This window comes from Petromyzon marinus, chromosome 31 (assembly GCF_048934315.1).
Source record: "Petromyzon marinus isolate PM22_M1 ecotype Great Lakes invasive population chromosome 31, UKy_Petmar_22M1.pri1.0, whole genome shotgun sequence".
NCBI classification, from domain to species: Eukaryota; Metazoa; Chordata; class Hyperoartia; order Petromyzontiformes; family Petromyzontidae; genus Petromyzon; species Petromyzon marinus.
Window position 1 is genome coordinate 9992137 of NC_133697.1, and position 20448 is coordinate 10012584.

At 50.8% G+C, this 20448-nt stretch overlaps 1 protein-coding gene across 2 annotated transcripts; it reads right to left on the reverse strand.

Annotated features, from left to right (window-relative positions):
• Positions 1-901: 901 nt before the first annotated feature.
• Positions 902-17193, reverse strand: TTL (tubulin tyrosine ligase). 2 transcript variants are annotated; one of them, XM_076071072.1, is made up of 8 exons: positions 17169-17193; positions 12215-12293; positions 11383-11741; positions 10470-10605; positions 9134-9266; positions 7854-7990; positions 7457-7600; positions 902-5743 (listed from the first exon to the last, which is right to left on the reverse strand). In XM_076071072.1, the coding sequence occupies exons 2-8, from the start codon at positions 12274-12276 to the stop codon at positions 5638-5640; spliced, it is 1077 nt and encodes a 358-aa protein (XP_075927187.1). In that variant the 5' UTR covers positions 12277-12293; positions 17169-17193; the 3' UTR covers positions 902-5637. The 2 variants fall into 2 exon arrangements, with proteins under 2 accessions (XP_075927187.1, XP_032819862.2); XM_032963971.2 differs by lacking the exon at positions 17169-17193 and adding an exon at positions 15550-17162.
• Positions 17194-20448: the final 3255 nt, after the last annotated feature.

The following is a 20448-nucleotide window of genomic DNA, read 5'->3' on the forward strand; positions in this document are numbered from 1 at the left end:
GGACGTTAAAACATCTCGCTGTTTTCTTTCCTTGAGGAAAGCTCTGTTGTGTGTGTGTGTGCGGGTAGCAACGGTAATACAAGCCAATGGGAGGATGGCCTGTAGGCCACAGCACACGAAGTGACCCGACCGAACGGCAGCAGCACGACGGTTCTCTCCAAACCATGCGGGCCTGGGAGCCTCGACAAAACCCGTGAGCCAGAGCATGGCCCCGCTACTTCATTTCCTACAGCCTGCTGCTACTGCCACAGCCACATAGGCCTATACCCACGTGACGGATTTTTATCCCGTCACCACGTCTTCGTCACACTAATCGGGTACCGGAGGGAGAATGTTTTCTACCTGGCAACGCTGCGTTTCTAATTTTAGAGCGTCACTGTAAAGGTGTTGAGCATAGTAAATGAGCCCCCCGGTGGTGAGATGTTAACTTCGTCACCTGGTATACAGGAGGTTGTGGGTTTGATCCTGGTGCCTGTATATTGGGAGTTTGCAAGCTCTCCCTGTGGTCGCGTGGATTTTCCTTTGGGTCCTCCGGTTTTCCCTCCACATTTAGAAACATGAGTTTAGAGTATTTGGCTGCAAAACATTTCCACGTGATAAGCCGCGAAGTTGCGCAATCATTTGTGGCCAGGTCGCTTCTGAAAAAGAGCTGTGTAGCTCGGTGGGCCTTACCTGGTAAAATAAAAAGTTTAGTTTTATAATTTCAATGCATAGTTCTAAAATAAAAAGTTTAGTTTTATTATTTCAATCTGTAGTTCTATCGCGTGATCAAAGGTTTAGTGGGCACTAAAGTTTCGTTGCCGGCCAAATATTGTGGAAATTTCTAGTCGGCTCACAGAAAGGAATAGTTACCCCACCCCTGCCATAAACGTTGGCAAAGACACGTGCTCGTGCATAACGATTATTTCCTTCCATTGAGTTTATTTGTTCCTGCGTTTAAAAAGGCATTGTTTTACATGCGTTCACAACAGCATTTTTCAGATGAAGCTTCAATGGATCGTCACGTCAGATGGTTTAAAATATTTGTAGTTGTGGAGCCACCATCAAATGTACAGCCCTGTGTTAAATCACCCACTGGACAAAGGCCTCCACACATCGTGTCCGTCGTGGTGGTTGTTTCACCATACTTCACCATGACGGTCAGGGTGGATTGGCAAAGTGGGGGTGAGGGGGGTGCACAGGGCCATGTAAGATTTCAGATGCCACCGATGTGAGCTGCGACCTGGGATCGAACGTGGACAAACAGGTTCGCGGCACTGTGCACGAACAACTCTGCCACCGTTCCACCCAACCTCGGGTCGTGTAAAACGAGATATAAGACGGCTTTACATTTTCCAAAAAGGGATTGATTTCATTCTGCACTCTTCAACAGGAAATCAAATGTAAGGATAATAGTAATAAGTTAAAACACAAACAATAACTTATGAGTTCCACACATGTTCAAAAGACAATGGGGAAAAAAAAACACAAATGGCTCTTGTTCCACGTTCCTCTACCCCAATGTTGTGGACAGTCCGAGACTGGGGCTGGGCGTTTGTTAAATGACGACGTTCACTTTGGACACACACTGGAGCGACATCACTGCAGTGAAGTTATAATACAAAATTACATACATCACACCGCTGTCACGTCACAAGCGCTATGGAGTCAAGCTTAAACCGTTGTGCCAGACAGCCCGGGACATACGGCTTTGTTGCATTCCCGCAGGAGCTGTTCGCTTTGCTGGGTTGCATATCCTTATCGCGCTAGTTTACTCGGCCAAGTTTCACCGAGTCTCGACTCTTTATTTTCTTTTCCAGAAGGGTCCTGCCAAGTTTTTGGCTGTCGGGGGCCGACAACCTCAAAAGCGATCGCTGCATTATCGACGTCTTTGCACGACGCTGAAAGGAAGATGCAACCCAAGGAAGCAGCTCTTGTGGACGCATCCTGCTCAGGCGCTGCAAGAGTGGATATCGAGCCAGAAATTGATAGACGAGGAAGAAGGCAAGAGCGATACCCCATGTCAGAACAATCTGACAAAAAGTCGACTCCGACGGCTAGGATGTATGTACGATTTCCCGCACTTCTGATTAGCACGGTTGGCTACGTTTGGTGCGAAAAGTTAAAAAAAACATGTATGTATGTTCAATACATATATGTGTGTATGTTGGAACTTTTTTTTGCCGACCATGCTAATCCGAGGTGCGGGATGTGACGTAAAACAAAAATTGGGGAGGAAAACCACGGTGGAAGCAGAAAGGTGGTGGAGCATGGATGCACCGAGGTGGAGGAGAGCTGAGAGGCAGCACGAGAGGTGTTTCAAACTGGTGCCTTCCCGGTTCTCTTCCCAGCGGAAGAGGACAAGGAAGGCAGCCGATCCCACGAGTGGGGGGAAAAATAGCCAGGGCAGGTCAGGCGCCCCCCCCCCGTGGTGTTGCCGCATTGACGTAGAAAAAGAGGCATGGCAGTGCCGTCGGCGAAGTCGAGCGATTACAACGATGCACAATTTTTTTAACCATTCACAAAACCCATGGCGGGCAGTCCAGGGCACAGGGGTCGGCAGGTAAAATAACAAGAACATATTTTTTTCGAATTCGGTAAAAAAAACATTTCAAGAGCAGTCAATGCACATGAATACGAGACGGCCCTTAATAAATAACCTCACGAAGCAGTCCTTAGAGCCACAGGTTGCCCACCCCTGACCCTTAAGGGTGCCTAACTACCTAACCGGCTGTTTGTTTAGTGGGTGGCGTCCCCGTTTCACGAGTTGGCGATTCGTTGCCTGGCTTGCAAATAGCGACCCTTGGCGGTAGCTTTAGCAGAGAAAATTCACAAACTCGGCAGAGAGTCCACTTACCCCAACTCCCTTAACTCTGGAAGCTTAGCAATACGACCACTACTATTAACCCTTGATATTATCGACTTTGGTGTGGGTCACTTTCGGGCACAACGATAATTCACTATTTTCGATTTGTGCATGTTACTTTGTTGTCCTTAGTTTATTGTCCTTTCCCCACACCTCCGATTAGCACGGTTGGCTAAGTACGGTGCGAAAAAAGTATTTTCTTTGTATGGCTGTTGTTATCGAGCAACAACTATAATTTTACATCTAAGTAGCCGAGCCAGATAATTGCGCCTGGTGGAGTGGCGCATCACTGCGATGACCATGATGCCACCCTTCGTGTTTGCGGATCGGACATCGAGTCGTTACGTGGTCCTGCGGCGGGTGTGAGACTCGTTCATTCTAAAAATGCTGCAGCCAAAGGGGGCCACAAAGCGTCGATGCGTGAACCGAATCGTGATGGTTCGCGAACCGTCACGTGCGGTTTAAAAAAATTCCTTTAAAACCCGGCGAGCCAAATCCACGTTGTCGCCCCTCTGCTTTTCGGAAACGATGCACCGCGCAGGGTCTTCAAGGAGCGCGTCGTTAGAGCGGACGGCCACGCTTGGAGAGCCGCCGAAAAACCCTCCAAAACTGACGTCTCCAATACACGAAGCACTCGACGCGAGCGGCTCTTCACTGCCCGGTTATGCGAAATTGAAATGTACACAAAAAATAAATACGGGTAACACTAAAAAAAAACGTGAAATTTGTGTGAACTAAGTTACATTTTTTTTTTTAAAACACGATTGCTCAGAAGCGCAGCGACTTCTTGGGCGCATTTACAGCGTCAGCCCAATGTCCTCTTGCCGTGTAAATTCAACGTGCGAAACGTCACCACCGGAAGGCTTAACACGGTGGCATTAAAGGATTTAGCCACAGCCCTTTTGACAGAAAGCACTCGGGCTGCAGCGCACATTGCATGCAGCAGTAACAGCAGTAACAGCAACAGCGAGGAAGATTGCAACACTCGCATATCCGCCCCCGACCCATCAGCTGCCCCTCGCCCAGCGCCAGTATTTGTGCGTCGCCTGTCGTCCTTCTCCTCTCCCTCCTCTGAAGGTGTTCGCACAATCGGAAATGGCCAGGCACGGACGTGGATACAGCCGCGCGCACGTTTTTGGACAAACCCTGTTCACGCGGCCGGACCTGAGCGACTACCTTGCCCGAGTTCGCACGTAGGAGTGTAAATAAAGTTCGGCGTCAAACGTTGCACACTGCAAAGCGTTGCACTCCACGTGCAAGTTGAGCGGACAGCACCGTTTCTCCACTCGTGGCCCCCAGTATTTGTAGCGTGCGCGTTGTCTCGGAAGGGTGCGACCCTGGGAAGTGGCGAGGGGGGCGGGGGGGGGTTTGCGAGTCGCTCAGTGAAAGTGTTCGCGCGACTTGAAAGAGGAATGTTTACTACTGTGACTGCTAGTACGAGTCTTTGGGGGGGGGGGGGCTAGGCAGCATGTTGGCTACCAAGCCTAGCCAATTGTGACTTAAGGCATTGGATGAAAAGGAAAACTTCTCTCTACTCGACCACGCACGGTCTACCCCTCCACCATCAGCCACGTCCACCACATCGTTCATTGCTCTCCTCGTCAAAACAGGTCAACTCGTTTGGCGATCTTTAGGAAACTTGTACGTGACCGTTGCCTTGCTCACGTTCATCCCGAGCCTAGCCTTGCAGCCTTCCACTCTCTTTATTCTGCTCTAACATTTCCCGCAGTTCATTCCCTTCGGACGGTACAACGACCGTGTCGTCGCCAAATCTGAGCTAGTTTATCAATCGCGTGCGCGCTCGTGTTAGTCGTGGCCCGGGAATCAAACTCAAGATTACCGTTGTTCGTAAGTGCAGCGAGGTAACCATTCCACCACCACTATGCTCATTCACCCCAAAGACAAAGGTTAGTGTTCTAACCTACAAAGGCCGATGGGGCAAGTGAAGGGCATTACGGCGCACGAGATGGTGTGACCAGCACCACGCCCATCCACCGTTGTCTCCCCAGCGCTGATGTTCACACATCGCACCAGATACCCACGTAAGGCCGAGTCAATCGGGGTTCAAATAATACCAATGTTAGCCATGGTTTAAGAATCGAACATGGGGCGCCAGGTTCATAGGGAGGCGCGTTAACAGCTTCCCGCACCAGACACTCGCGCGCGTCCAGACGCTGTTATATTTTGCAATAGTATAGTGATGATGTTGCGTAACTCTGGGGGGGGGTGTGGGGGGGGGTGCCGCCTGTGCATGTAAATCTGCACTCGCTGCAGGTAAGTAGCCGGGTGTGGAGGCAGACGGGCGTCATCTGGGGCTTTGGAGGCGAGGGTTGGCGACCCGCGCAGAGATTATCTCGTGCTCTAACACTTTAACTCCGGAGTGACACGAGGTGGCACGTAGAAGGCAGTGCAAGCAGGTAGGTTGTCCAACTTAGTTGTGCGGATTTTTTTTAAAGGCTACCCTTCACGCACACGAGGTTCCACCACCCCCCGACACTCCACAAGGAATTCGTCAAACATCCCCGAGTGCAGCGACTCCTCAACAGGGGTTCTGAGAGGTCGTGCATCGAGACCTTCGTTGTGACGACGACGAGGATGATGGTGGTGATGACGGCGATGGAGAAAGGACAGGACAGGGGCGTGCAATTTGCGGAGAAGTAGTTTGATAGGGAAGAGGCTTGCTTACGACTGGATCATTACAATAGTGCTTAATGGAACGGTGAAATGAAATGAAGCTGTGGGGAGGTGGGCGGAGGGCGGAAGGGAGGGATCGCGTGCTTTGAGTCCGTCGGCTAGAGCTGCACAAACACGGAGGCGCCGGACACCGCCGCGGTGAGCGGGAACGTGGGCGAGATGGCCACGTCAATGATGCCCTGACAGAGCTCGTCGTACAGCTTCCTGCTCACGCACACATGCGCACACACACGCGTGTGTGTAACAGGCACAAAGGCAAAGATCCCTCTTATAACCAGACAGGCTGTTGGGGGCAAATGCTGTATACGAGCACCGATTAAGGCCGGCACGGCACACACGACAGGGGAGGTGTGACCGGCAGGTGACAAGACAGCATTTGCTTTGTAAACCGTTTTGACTTGAGGAATGTGATTTCAAACAAAATGTTCCAAAAAATTTATCTAAAACTGTTAAGATTACAGCTTTGTAACCTTTGAACATTCTTCAATTTTATTGTTGTGTCAATTCATTCAGGGCACATGGTCGAGAATTTAATAGATAATAACAGATAAAATATTAACTTATATAATAAACAATTACATGTTTTACTGCCAGCGTTAAAATACATTAAGTAACCCTGTGTCCATGCACAGAGACTAAGACAAAGATCCCCCGTATAGCCTTTACAAACTGTTGGGGCAAGTATTGTTAGCACGCACCTATGAAGGCCGGCACAGCACACGAGGGGGTGGTTGGCCAATACCACGCCCGGCCGCCTTTGTCTCCCCAGTGGCAAAGTTTACACACCTCACCAGGTACTAATTTGAGGCAGAGTCGAGCTAAAGGAGGCCCAGGACTGGTTCAGATAATCGTCACTGGTGTTGGCCATGAGCGGGAATCGAACCCGGGTCGCCATGATGATAGCACAGAGTGCTAACCGCTTCACTACCCCTCCCCCAATATACACACACACATATACACATGTACCAGGACTCCTCTATTTATGAACGAGTTAGATTCCAGAGGTCTGTTCGTAAGTCTATTTTTTACGGCATGTACACTAAACACGGGGAATGGCTTTGCAAGTTTTATCATCTCCTGTAGATGTAGATACCACTGGTTCTTCACGTTCTGCAGGTGTAGATGCCACTGATTTTTTATGTTCTGCAGATGTAGATGCCACTGGTTCTTAACGTTCTGCAGATGTCCATGCCACTGGTTCTTAACGTTCTGCAGCTGTAGATGTCACTGGTTCTTCACGTTCTGCAGATGTAGATGCCACTGGTTCTTAACGTTCTGCAGATGTCCATGCCACTGGTTCTTAACGTTCTGCAGCTGTAGATGTCACTGGTTCTTCACGTTCTGCAGATGTAGATGCCACTGGTTCTTCACGTTCTGCAGCTGTAGATGTCACTGGTTCTTCACGTTCTGCAGATGTAGATGCCACTGGTTCTTCACGTTCTGCAGATGTAGATGCCACTGGTTCTTCACCTTCTGCAGATGCCACTGGTTCTTCACGTTCTGCAGCTGTAGATGTCACTGGTTCTTCACGTTCTGCAAATGTAGATGCCACTGGTTCTTCACCTTCTGCAGATGCCACTGGTTCTTCACGTTCTGCAGCTGTAGATGTCACTGGTTCTTCACGTTCTGCAGATGTAGATGCCACTGGTTCTTCACCTTCTGTAGATGCCACTGGTTCTTCACGTTCTGCAGATGTAGATATCACTGGTTCTTCACATTCTGCAGATGTAGATGCCACTGCTTCTTCATGTTCTGCAGATGTAGATGCCACTGGTTCTTCATGTGGCATCAGCATGAAATACGGACAGGTTTGTTCGTATCTCCGAGAGTTCACAAGTCGAATGTTCGTAAGTAGAGGAGTCCCTGTATTAAACATCAACAAGGCACGTGCGACCCAAGGCGCCCTGCAGGACTCACTGTGCGCAGGCGGGGGCCCCGTTCACCTCAACGAGCCACACGCGCCACGCGGCGTCCACCATGAAGTCGAAGCCGAAGAGTTGGAAGCTGCGGTAGGAGAGGTCGTGCGTGCTCACCTCCGCCTCCACGCTCAGCAGACACTCCCTGCGAGGGGGCGCCACCATTTAGACACCGCCGTTAAGACGCCGCCGTTGCCAGCCGTACGGTATGGCACCCACCCAAGCCCAATCAAGGCCAGCGCGCCTCCCGTCATCCCATGCAGCCGACCACGTACTACCCCCCACCCACCACCCCACCGCCGTTAGGACACTGCCGTAAGACACTGCCTCCCATATACCAGGCGAGGTAGTTAACATCTCGCCACCGTGGTGCCCTACTACCGCGGTGGCCGCCGCACCTGATGATGTGCTTGATCTGAGGCAGGATGGAGTCCTCTAGGCCGATGGCGTGCGTGCTGCGCAGGTAGTCCTCAAAGGCTGGGAAGAACATCTCGTTCCCTTCCTCGTAGCGCCCGTAGTTCCCCGACAGAGCCTCCTGGCGGCGGCGATGCGGTGAAAAAGCGGATGAAATAATAACTCCACACATTCTCAATCCACCAATGGATTAAGGTTTCACCTGGCCATGATAATCATGGGGGATTTTTGTTTTTAACCATATTTCACCAGGTTGGTCAGTGTAGGATGGTGAATTTGTGGGGGGGGGGGGGGGTGGGGGCAGGGGAGGGTGGTGGGCTAGGACCGATTGTGATAGCAATCGCTACGAGGTGGGTTCATCACGCAAGCGCAATAACCACTATGCCACCGCTCCGCCCAAGGTTGGGGGGGGGGAATCAAAATGAAACGAGTACCGCTTAAGAGGGTTGCTAACTGCATCTGTCCCTATGGAGAGACTGGCCCGTGTCATAGGAATGTGGAATTTACACCACTGGCTTCAGGATCATCCAAGGGAAGAAAAGTGCAGCCCCCACGGGTGTTGGGCAGTGGTGGTGCCGACCCATCGGGGGTCCGAAGCAACAAATAACTTTTTGGAGCCACCCCCCCCCGCCCCCCCTTTTCAATTTACAAGCTTCGTGTGAGAGGCACCAGACGAGATCTAGGCCAGAGAGAGAGAGAGATGTATAGTTACAGACAAGATAGAAATGAGACTCATGAAGTAGCTCTTTAAAGTGGCTCTTCATGTCAACCCTTTCCCGTTCCAAGGCATCTGCAAGTTGCAGGGTGGGGTCCCATTCACCGGTGAATCTCGGAACGCGCAAGCGGTTAGCGTTGATTTTATTTAGAGAGGCATAGTTTGTAAAGACATTGTACTCATCGCAGAGAACTGGAACGACACGACCGCACTCCATGACACGCCTTCCCGCATAGCCTTGTGGGAGGCTCGGTACCGATATTTTATTTTACATTTGATTTTGGTTCCATTCCGATGACGTATACGCACATCATCGGAACGTACATGTATGTCAACGGAAAGGGTTAATTGGATTGTATGTTCATTACAATATTTGAGCTGTTATTTTATTATCCCTATTTTTTCCATTAATCCTGGGCCTCTAGTGCGACTTGGGACCATAAGCTTTTGCTTTTTTTGCCGAGTTTTCTATTTGACATTTGCCCAAGTCCTTTTGACTATGCCTGTTGTAGGCCCAGGCTGCGGGTGTCTCGCTGCACGCATCCTCGCCTGCAGGCAGTGGTTGGTCAGGTGGCTGGTCGTGTGGCCGAGGTCACTGGGGTCATAGGGGTCGGATGAGGTGCGAAGAACGCCTTCACGGTAGAGGTGGATGCGGTACTGAGGGTCAAGAAGCACCCAGCACCTAGCGGGCAAATACGCACACAAAGACAGATAGCCTTTAACAGACTGTTAGGGCAACTGACGTTAGCGAGACCCTATCAAGGCATGCACGATGCGTAAAAGCTTAGTGTAGTGGTATACAGGAGGTCGTGGATTTGATCCCGACCCTGACCTCTGTATATGTATATTTGGAATGTGCACGTTCTCTCTCCCCGTGGTAATGTGGATTTTTTTTCTCTGGGTCCTCCAGTTTTTCTTGGTACATTTGGACTCAACATGTGTTTAGATTATATGGCCACTATAAATTTTCACGTGATGATAGGCCACTTCGTTGAGCTAATATTTTGTGGCCAGGTCACTTCGGAAAAATAGCTATAATGTTTAACTTAAATAAAAATAATTTAGGATATTTTAGACACGATCAGGGATCAGGATTCTAAATGAGAAAATATTCTTGTCTCTCTGGTTCGCACTGCCTTTTGTACGGTCCGTTTCATATGTTCTCTCTATTCGTTTGTGTTTGCCATCCCATTTGCCCCACATTTGTACAGAATTCGAACGAAGTTGAAGATAATTGTGAGGTTTATTTATTTAGCACCTACGTAAACGTGAAGGTTGTGGGCCTTGGCAGCTCCCACGGTGATTACCCTGCAGGCAACCTCACCTCTACTCACACCAATAAGGATTTGCATGTGTAGGGTGCAGCTTAGCTGCCTCCGCATCTCCCAAGAGCCTTGCATCAACATCTCATCTCGCATCCCATTGCCCTGCTGCGGCCTAGCCAAGGGAACCCCCCCCCGTGGCAAATGCTCCTGTGCGGCACAAAGGGGCAGGCAGCACCAGCCTCCATGCTGGCATTAGTCTGCCAAGAGGGGCAGTGTGACTTTGCTATGTGGTTTTCACTATCAAGTAATTTGCGAGTATTTTATAAATTTAGGAAAATTTGGACCGTGACATCATATTAAACACTGTCCATAACGACACGAGATCTTTCAACGTCCACTGTGAGGCAGAATTACAGTACCTATTAACGGCTAACGCACACCGCAGTATTAATCGGGACGGCCGCTGGGCTCGAACCGCGAATCTCTGCAACGTGCTATCAAAGTAACCGCTAACCACATGCACCGTTATTAACTTAGCACGATGATTAATTTGGTACAAACGAATCGGCGAATTGCTCCGAGCGGTCAGAGCGGGCGCGTGGAGGCTGTGGCTGTCGCACCGGATGTCGAACTTGCGGTGGCCAGGTTCGAGCAGCATGGGCTCCTCGATGTATTTCTGCAGCACGTGCACCTGGCTCTGCTCATCCACAAACGTCAGCAGCTCGTCCGCATCTGACGAGATGAAGATACCTTCGCCTACGAGCAAAGACAAAGATCCCCCGTGTAGCCTTTACCAGACCGTTGGGACAAGTAATAATAACCGAGTACATCCGGAATTCACGCCATTCCTCTAGCACAAGGTTATCGTGAAAGCGCAGTGTTTCACAGACAGGTATAGCCTGTCAATAGAAGGCAATGTTGTGATGTGTTAACAAGTAGTCTGCGAGTAATTCGGAAAATTTGGACCGTGACGCTGGCACACAGGCTCTTTAACGTCCAGTGTTGATACACCCCACGGCATTCACCATGGCAGAAGCAGAGATCAAACCATGAACACGAACAAGCAAAAAATGCGTTACCACTCGGCCACATCACCGCTGTTAGCGGGCACCTTTTAAGGCTGACACGGCGCATGTGGTGGTGGTGCGGCCAGCATGAAACCAACTCACTCTCGTGTCCTCAGTGCGGATGTTCAGAGATGGCACCCCAGGCACTCTTATTCAAGGCCGTGTCAATCCAGCGAGGGGTCGCTCATCTAGCCGCACGTCCGTCCATTCGAACTGTCCATCCCTCCATCTGTCCATCTATCTCAGTGTTCTTCATTGTACAGCCCGCAGGCCACGAGTGGCCCCTGGTGGCCTTTAGTGTGGCCCCCGACAATTCACAAATTTGAAAACACCCGATCGTGTTGTCAAACCCAATTGATTCAAATGTGTGGCGGTCTTCACACTGATGTCTTTTTGGCAATAGCGGCCCCCCCTCTGAAAATTAGTGAAGAACACCGATCCGTCCATCCCTCTGTCCGCCCCGTACCCTTGGCTCCGGCAGATGACTTGGCGATCCACACGTTGCCCTGCTGATTCTGCGCTCGCTGGCGGAAGCAGACGAGGAAGGCCTCGCGCTCATCCGCCTGCCGCTCGGCGTGCCGCCTGCGCGCCTCTGCCAGCTCCCGAAAGCCACCGCCACTCCCACCGCCACGGCCAGAACCTGGCCCGGGTGCCTGTGGCTTTGTCCTGCCTGGGCTTAGACCCGGGCTGGACCTGGGGCTGGACCCGGGACTCGAACCGGGACTAAGCCGTCGGCTGGGCCTGGGACTCAGCGGGAAGATGACGTAGGACTCTGGGAGCCACGACGCCGGCTTGCAGGAGGGCGACGAGGACGCCTTCATCAGCCTGTCCCGCCCGGGGTTGCCAAGCGTTAGTTAATTGCGAAATAAAAATGATCAAATTAACTTCCAGTAATTGAACTGGAAGTTTTCTGGCATGACTACTGCCATCCATAGGAATGTGAATTATCCACCATTTGCATTTGCCCAAATAGGACTTTTAAAAACCCTTGGCCGACCAAAAGATGGCATTTTTGTAGTGACAGAAGTGATTGGACGTGCTAAAATTAGAAACTCAGTGTTGCCAGGTCGAAAATATTCCCCCCTCTAGTGCCCGATTAGTGCAGCCAAGATGCTTGCAGTGACACAGTTGATTTGTGGCTGCCGGACGAATGAAACAAAGTCGCGGGCCGCATTAATTTAAGTCTTGGGCTGGATGTAGCCCACAGGCTGCAAGCCACCCACCTGTGAAATAGGCAACTGGGATCGTGAGCATGGATAGAAATGGAATCGTGTGTGTGTCGCACAAATCAAGCTCACTTGACAAGGGATGCCTTGCGACACAATTTGTCGGAGCCTCGGTAGTAATTAACAAGCTGCATCAACCCTGGCTCATGCCCTGCACACACACGCACACACAATGAGAAAGATGACCCATATAGCCTTCGTTGTTGGGGGGGGCAAGTGCTGATAGCGAGCACCTATGAAGGCTACACGGCATACGAGGAGGTGCGTGGCCAACACCACGCCTAGCCGCCTTTGTCTCCCCAGTGCTGATTTTACACAGCACTGAGTACATATCACACCAGGTACTCATTTGAGGCTGAGTCAATCTAAAGGAGGCCCAGAACCAGTTCAAATATTCGTCGCCGTTAGCCGTGGCCAGGAATCAAAGTCGGGTAGCTGGATTCATAATGCAGTGCCACCCTTCCACAAAGACACACACACACGAATGCAGCACTTCAATTAAATGTGCTTTACATAACAAGATGAGAGGTCGTGGAAATTCATTACTCATTTCACCAGGGAGAATCTGGGATAGTGAATGTACACAGGGAATGTTTATAAATGTTTACAAATTATATCAGGGGGCTTGAACATAAACTTTGCCAGCGAAAAGGTATTTGTTTTTATAAACGATTGAAGGACAATCTTTTCTGGGCGGCCGATGTGCATAACCTATCAAAAGACCATGTAAAATATCAGAACCGCACTGTATATATTGAAAATGTATGTACGTATGTTGAACTTCTTTCGCACCATACGTAGCCAACCGTGCGAATCGGAGGTACGAAAATAACCAAGATGACAATACACGTCCTTCCCACAACTGTCCCTCCACACAAAACTTGAAAGCGTGCTTTTTAATAATACATATCCCAGCATCGGCCACATGGCTTTCTGAGAGTGATTTTTTTTTCTTATTCACATCAGCATCGTTTCGACGCAAGCAAAAACAAAGACCGGTTTCGACATTCGGCGCCCCAACAGCGCAGCCAGAATTGCCAAGAGAAATCCAATGCTGGTGGTGCATTGCCAGATGCCCATCGGGCAATGACCTTCTCTCTACAGGCAAGGACCTTCTCCTCTCGGCATATATTGATATTGTTTATTGAAAATACGAGCCGAGCGCGCTAGGATCAATGTGGACGTGTTGACGACGGTTGTCCAAGCGTACTGTGTAGAGCGGATTGAGTCAAAGCAAATGCTGTGCAGTTCGTGATAATTCCCTGCACAGTCAAGGGGATGTGTGTTCCTGGGTAATCATGATATCAGATCCATCCAGCAGTATATACACATGTCCCAGGCAGTGTCATCACACCCATGACATCACTTAATTACTTTTCCCGCCGCCAAAAGTGACGTCACGTGACATTAGCTTACATTGTTAACATATTAGGATGTTGGCATTCAAATGACTGATTTGCTGACGGAACTTTACGTCAAGGATTAAACCGATTCGTATTAAAATATTTAAAATTATCGCTATTTAGTGAAAAAACTATATCTGTTAGCATGTAATAAATCTAAAAATGTGAAGGAAAAAAAATCTGTAACTCTGACTGAAAAGGCAATATCCCCAAAAAAGATCATCCAAAACGCAGACCGAGAACAGACGTTGAGTTCCTGACAATTCACTACCACCTTGTACACACTGGGACCATGTTGATCACATTACCAGGATGAATGAACGGACGCCATCATCCAACCCAATGACCCTAAATTCTAACCCCACCATTAACCCTAACTGCAGCACAATGCCCACAATGCATACAGTATATATAATATACAGCACATTCACTATTGCTATGATATGTGAAGTTTCCTCATCATTGGATTAAAATAATTATCGCTGTCTAGTGCTAGAGACCCGCCCTACTATGATCAAGATGCGACACGAATCTAAATTTACTCTATTTTGGGATGAAAGGCGCAACAGCCACACCCCTGAACGAGGAGGTGCACCGCAGAACGAGGCGGGAGCCTGGCAGGGCTGTGCCCCATCAGCCGGTTGGGCACGGCAGACAACAAATCAATTTCGCGCATGGTGGGAAAGGTGGCCCAACAATTTCATTTGTCTGCGAGCCAAGGCCACCCTTGGCAACGGGAGCGACGGGGTCAGGATTTCTACGCTGTTCTCATCCACCCACCCCACTCGCACCCAAGGTGCCAGCAGCCGCCCCAAGCGGGGCCCACGACATTTGATTCTGCAGCGGCGTGGCTGTCGGATGTGCGGGCCACGGCACTGGCACCGAGGGCCACGGGCCGGATGAGGGGGGGACCAAGCCCCAGGCTATAAAGAATGGGGGGGGGGGGAGGAAAGGTGGACAGGTATGTAGCTAACCGTGCAAATCGGAGGTCATGAAAATCAATTTCGTGCCAAATTTTTGGCAAATCAATTACGTGCCTGGGATGTTCAAAATATCCATGAGCAATTATACGACAACAGAGTTGTATGACCGATGCAGGCATCGTAGACATGGAGATGAAACAGGCTGCGTTATCGATCCCGCCAATCTGATGTGAAAGGATATTTAGAAAGTTCAAACGCCAAGTGTACGCCATAGAATACCAAACATGGGTACAGGCACTTTTCAGAATGGATACTGTTCCTATACAGTACCGTATGCTGACGTTTCCGCACAAGGGGAAACGGCAGTGAATGTGGGCTGCAGGACGAATAGATTTCATACCAGGAATTCTACATTTCCATTGAAACCCCTGGAGACAAGTCCCATGAGATACAGGTCATACGAGTCGTGAATAAATCATAGCAATGAATAGACACGCTCCATAACATAAAAGCCATGCAAAGAGCGAATAAATAAACGGGATGTACTATCCCATCGCAAACATGTCTGTCCGCATTCAACCGACGAATGGACACGCGAACAAACAAGCCACTCTCAACGCTGAATAAATTAATGAATGAACAAATGAATGGACACGCACACCACTGGGCACACACGCACACCACTGGGCACACACGCACACCACTGGGCACACACGCACACCACTGGGCACACACGCACACCACTGGGCACACACGCACACCACTGGGCACACACGCACACCACTGGGCACACACACGCACACCACTGGGCGGACACACGCACACCACTGGGTGGACACACGCACACCACTGGGTGGACACACGCACACCACTGGGTGGACACACGCACACCACTGGGTGGACACACGCACACCACTGGGTGGACACACGCACACCACTGGGTGGACACACGCACACCACTGGGTGGACACACGCACACCACTGGGCGGACACACGCACACCACTGGGCGCACACGCACACCACTGGGCGGATACGCACACCACTGGGCACAGACGCACACCACTGGGCACGCACACGCACCCAGGCGGCCGTAGGGCAGGCGGTTGCGCTCTCCCAGCATGAGATTGAAGCGCGGACTGTCCCGATGCAGCCGCTTCCAGTGGCCCGACTTCTGCAGCAGCTTGGCCACGGCTGCGTAGACGGTGCTGTTCTCATCCCGCAGCACAAACGTGTACATGGTGCCCTCGCTCCTCGTCTTCCCAGCCCAGGGATGCAGCCTCAGGAATTTAGCTCAGTCCAGCTCAACCTCGGTTGAGGGTCCAGCCCGGTTGAACTTAGTCCGGCTCGGCAAAGTTCAGTTAAACCCAGCTCAAGTTTATCTCAGCCAAGCTAAACCTAAACTCAAGTCCAGCCAAGCTGAATTTAGCCCAGCTCAGCAAAGTTAAGCTGAGCCCAGGCTAAAGTAGCATAACCCAGCCCAGGCCAGCCAACGTTAATGCCACATCAGCTCGATTTAAACTCAGCCCAGGTAAGCTAAGCCCAACACCATTTAGCCCGGATTACCCAAACTCTGCCCAGCTAAATCCAGCACAAGTCTGAACCAGCCCCTCTAAAACAGCTAAGCTTAGCTCAGTTTTTTAAAAAGCATGGATTTAGCTCAACACAGTCCAGCTTTGTCTGAACTCAGCTTAACTCAATACCACCCAACTTTGGTGGTGTTAAGCAAAATCCATCCGCCGCAAAAGCATGACACTGCTTAACCAAACTGGATCCACATTTAACCATAGATTCACCCACAGCACTGCAAAATAATATAATTCGTCGAGGCCGGCTTTGAGACCAGAGCCACCCAAAACGTAAAAAAGTCCTCTCGTGCCAAACGCCCAAACGAGGCTTTTTACACTGCGGTATTTTCAGGGAGAAATCTGCGCACAGAACAGCACAGCTCTTAGAGGATTAATCGCAGCTGTTTTCAGACCGAGGCGGTGGGGGGGAGGGTTATACTCGGATACATTTCACAACACTGCCCTAAATGGGTTGGCGGTTGCACTCTTTGTTTAAAAGGGGACACATTATTGCTGCTATCGTTGTCCCACTCCATCCGTTATCAATTGCCCCACGCCTTCACGATGTTAAGAGTTATTAAATGAGACATTGGCACACACACAACAAAAACAATACAAAACGCACAAGAAGAGCCGTTGGTTTTTTTAAAACAAAAAACTAGACGTACATTCATCAACACACCCCACCCGATTAAACGGCGATGCTATACGGCCGTACCCGTGCAGCATTACCCATCCCAACTATAAGATAAGCAAGCCTACTCAAGAACAAATACTGCAAGCCAGTGAGTGCCCGGGTAGCAGCCAGCAGCAGCAGCTGTCAGTGTGGACCACCACACCCAGTCGGTGAACGCCAAGAGCGGCACAAGACCGCAAAGCGAGGAGACAAACACTTGGGAGGGTGGATAGCGGGTGTGGGTAGGAGAGAGAGAGACTATGGGGGGGGGGCAGGGGTAGGAGAGGTTGTCGAGGGCAGAAAGCAAGGGACGGGGCACAAGAGGGCTGGCTGCAGCGACCGGATAGCAGCGGAGGGGAGGCGAGAATGAGAAGAGGGGACAAGGAGGAGTGGATGGAGGAGGAGGCGAAGGGGAGATGGAGGAGGGGTCAGCTTTCACACCGGACGCTATCCGATACCGATGTTTCAACTCTGCAGGACTTTGTGGTTTCCGCTTCCGAAGCCAAAGATGATGGTGGTGGTGCTGGTGATGTCACCTCCTGCTGCAGCACGCTCATTTTAACACTAGGGGGGGTGTTAAACGTACAACACTCCCACCACCACCACCGATACCAACGCCCCCGTCATTCGCCGCTAAGTGACGGCGATGTCCCCACGGCACCTGTGCCAGGCTAGGTGCGCTTTGAAGCTACCCACGTGAAAGTGTCGAAGGCTCGCTCGCTGACAGGAGGAGGTCTCGGGACAGACCCGGCAGGTGCCATGGGTTGGCTGACTGAGATGACCAGCAGATGCATCACCAGCTGTACCCCCATACTGTGCCAGGCTAGGTGCAGGAGGTCTCGGGACAGACCCAGCAGGTGCCATGGGTTGGCTGACTGATGTGACCGTAGATGCATCACAAGCTGTACCCCATACTGTGCCAGGCTAGGTGCAGGAGGTCTCGGGACAGACCCAGCAGGTGCCATGGGTTGGCTGACTGATGTGACCGGCAGATGCACCACTAGCTGTACCCCATACTGTGCCAGGTTAGGTGCAAGAGGTCTCGGGACAGACCCAGCAGGTGCCATTGGTTGGCTGACTGAGATGACCAGCAGATGCATCACCAGCTGTACCCCCTACTGTGCCAGGCTAGGTGCAGGAGGTCTTAGGACAGACCCAGCAGGTGCCATGGATTGGCTGACTGAGATGACCAGCAGATGCATCACCAGCTGTATCCCCGACTGTGCCAGGCTAGGTGCAGGAGGTCTCGGGACAGACCCAGCAGGTGCCATGGGTTGGCTGACTGATGTGACCGGTAGATGCATCACCAGCTGTATCCCCCTACTGTGCCAGGCTAGGTGCAGGATGTCTCGGGACAGACCCAGCAGATGCCATGGGTTGGCTGACTGATGTGACCGGTAGATGCATCACCAGCTGTACCCCCATACTGTGCCAGGCTAGGTGCAGGAGGTCTCGGGACAGACCCAGCAGGTGCCATGGGTTGGCTGACTGATGTGACCGGCAGATGCACCACCAGCTGTACCCCCATACTGTGCCAGGCTAGGTGCAGGAGGTCTCGGGACAGACCCAGCAGGTGCCATGGGTTGGCTGACTGAGATGACCGGCAGATGCATCACCAGCTGTATCCCCGACTGTGCCAGGCTAGGTGCAGGAGGTCTCGGGACAGACCCAGCAGATGCCATGGGTTAGCTGACTCACACCACCACCATCTCAACTACCGACCTTTGGCGCCGAAGAGATTGTATCGCGTTTCGCGGATTCGTGAATGTGTGGCCGGCTCCAGTGGCTGCACAGCGACAGAGAGAGACATTACGTGGAAGGAAATAAGCATACAGGACAATCGAAAATCATAGATTGTGATCCCACGCGGGTGGGAAAAAACTACGCACAGCACACGCGCATTAATTACGCGGTCCGGATTGCAAGACGCTCCGCAAAGTTACAGACGCATCCTCCCAAACGCGTGCCCTGCGTGAGTAAAGTCACGCACACTGGTGCCTCTCGGATTAAAGGACGCACGGACCAGCGTTTGCTTTAAATCCATGGGGAGGCGTGCGACTAATAGTCCCTTATGTCGATCCACTGCATGAATGAGGGCCGCATCCAACGTTTTTACACGATTGCTACGTGTTGCTGTCACAGCGGTGGGGTTGTCTCCCTCTTTCCAAGAGCATCGAAGCAAGTGTTGTACGAAGAACAGCTGCATCGGGGTTCAACTTGTCCCACAAATCGCTCAATTGGGATCCTGCACACAGCAATCATCGTTTCCTACTGGCAGACTAAATACCGCCGCCCCCCAGGTGACTTCTTGCAAACTGAGACATCCTGGAAGTCTCTCGCAAAGGGTTATCACCTCGGTTAAAACAACGTGAACTCGACTGGGACGAGATATGTCTAGCAGAAGGAAGGAAGTGATGGCGAGGTGTGGTGGCATTCACTCCATTTGGCCCTGATTACATTTTTTAGGAATGGTCAATAACCATAAGAGATTGGTTGCCAGAGAGATGTGGCACTACTTGAGCATATTGGCACGAGACAGATAATACAAGTGGAAACAAAATAATGAAGAAATGCAGTGGACCAGCTATGGACTATCTGCCCCATGGATCATGATGATTGTGGTATTTATTTGTTTACCCAAGAACGGCTAAATTCAGATGACCAAGATTATTTTCAGAGAGACTGCAGATGGAGATCGCCGGTTCGATCTCCTGGCACGGAAGTTTAAAGCAATGTTGCAAGATTCCACACGTCCACGCAGCAATATTAATGGGTTTTCCTTCCAGTAATTCGATCGGCAGGCCGCGTGTGGTGGGGTAAAGGGCGAGAGTAGGCCAAAACACCGTCTAGAGTATCGAGAGAGTCTTCAGTTGAGGCCCTCGTGCCAGCACCCCACCTTTAACCAAGCCACACTAACCAGCTTGGTGAAGTATGGTCAGGTAATCTCCCATCACCGGCACTCATGTCGCCCGGCTTTCAACCACGCAGTGTCATAACCACTGCGCCACCGCTCCCGGCCATGCGTTCTGCCTTTCGGTCGACAAAATCATATTTGTTAACCCCTTATCAGTGCCCTACCTTATTACAGACCAATTCAGACCCTATTGGTCATCCCCCCGTGTGCTTATAAATGTCAACGTTCATCCTAAAACGTCCCATGGCAAGGGAGAAACACAAAAATTCGACAATTACCACGAGTGCACTCACCACTGCACTCACCACTACAAACCTGTCAACCCCTTATCAGTGCCCTACCTTATTACAGACCGATTCAGACATTATTGGTCACCCCGTGCCCCTTATAAATCCTCAACGTTTATCCTACAAAGTCCCATCACAAGGGAGAAACACAAACAAACGGACACAAATTATGTTACTAAACAGAAACTGGCTTATGCATTTATTTTGATAATTGGTGTGAATGATGCTTTTTATCATGCTATACTGTCTGTGATCTTGCATGCTGATGCTTCCCTATTATTTAGCTGTTGTTGTTGTTGCCCCGTATTGGACTTGGCAGTATACTTCGCATGGACCTGACAACTGAAATTTTCCTGTACAAGAATACGGGTTGACGGCTGTGCAGAAGCAAACATTTAAAAACAAATGTGTGACCTGGAATCAAACCGCAGCAGCCGAATCGGGTGACACACAACTCAACAAATTCCGTCGACGTTTCGGCCAGTGGCCCACCTGCACTCCCACGTGGTTGCAGCAGCCCCTGGCACCACGTTGCTG

Bases quoted from the DNA above. Each gene is read 5' to 3' on its own strand.
- TTL (XM_032963971.2), bottom strand. From the start codon at position 15,706: ATGTACACGTTTGTGCTGCGGGATGAGAACAGCACCGTCTACGCAGCC. The intron at 11,742-12,214 runs GTGAGCTTGATT...CGGGCGGGACAG, and splicing joins CGCAAGGCATCCCTTGTCAA to GCTGATGAAGGCGTCCTCGT. The intron at 7,601-7,853 runs GTGCGGCGGCCA...GCCCCCTCGCAG, and splicing joins CAGATCAAGCACATCATCAG to GGAGTGTCTGCTGAGCGTGG.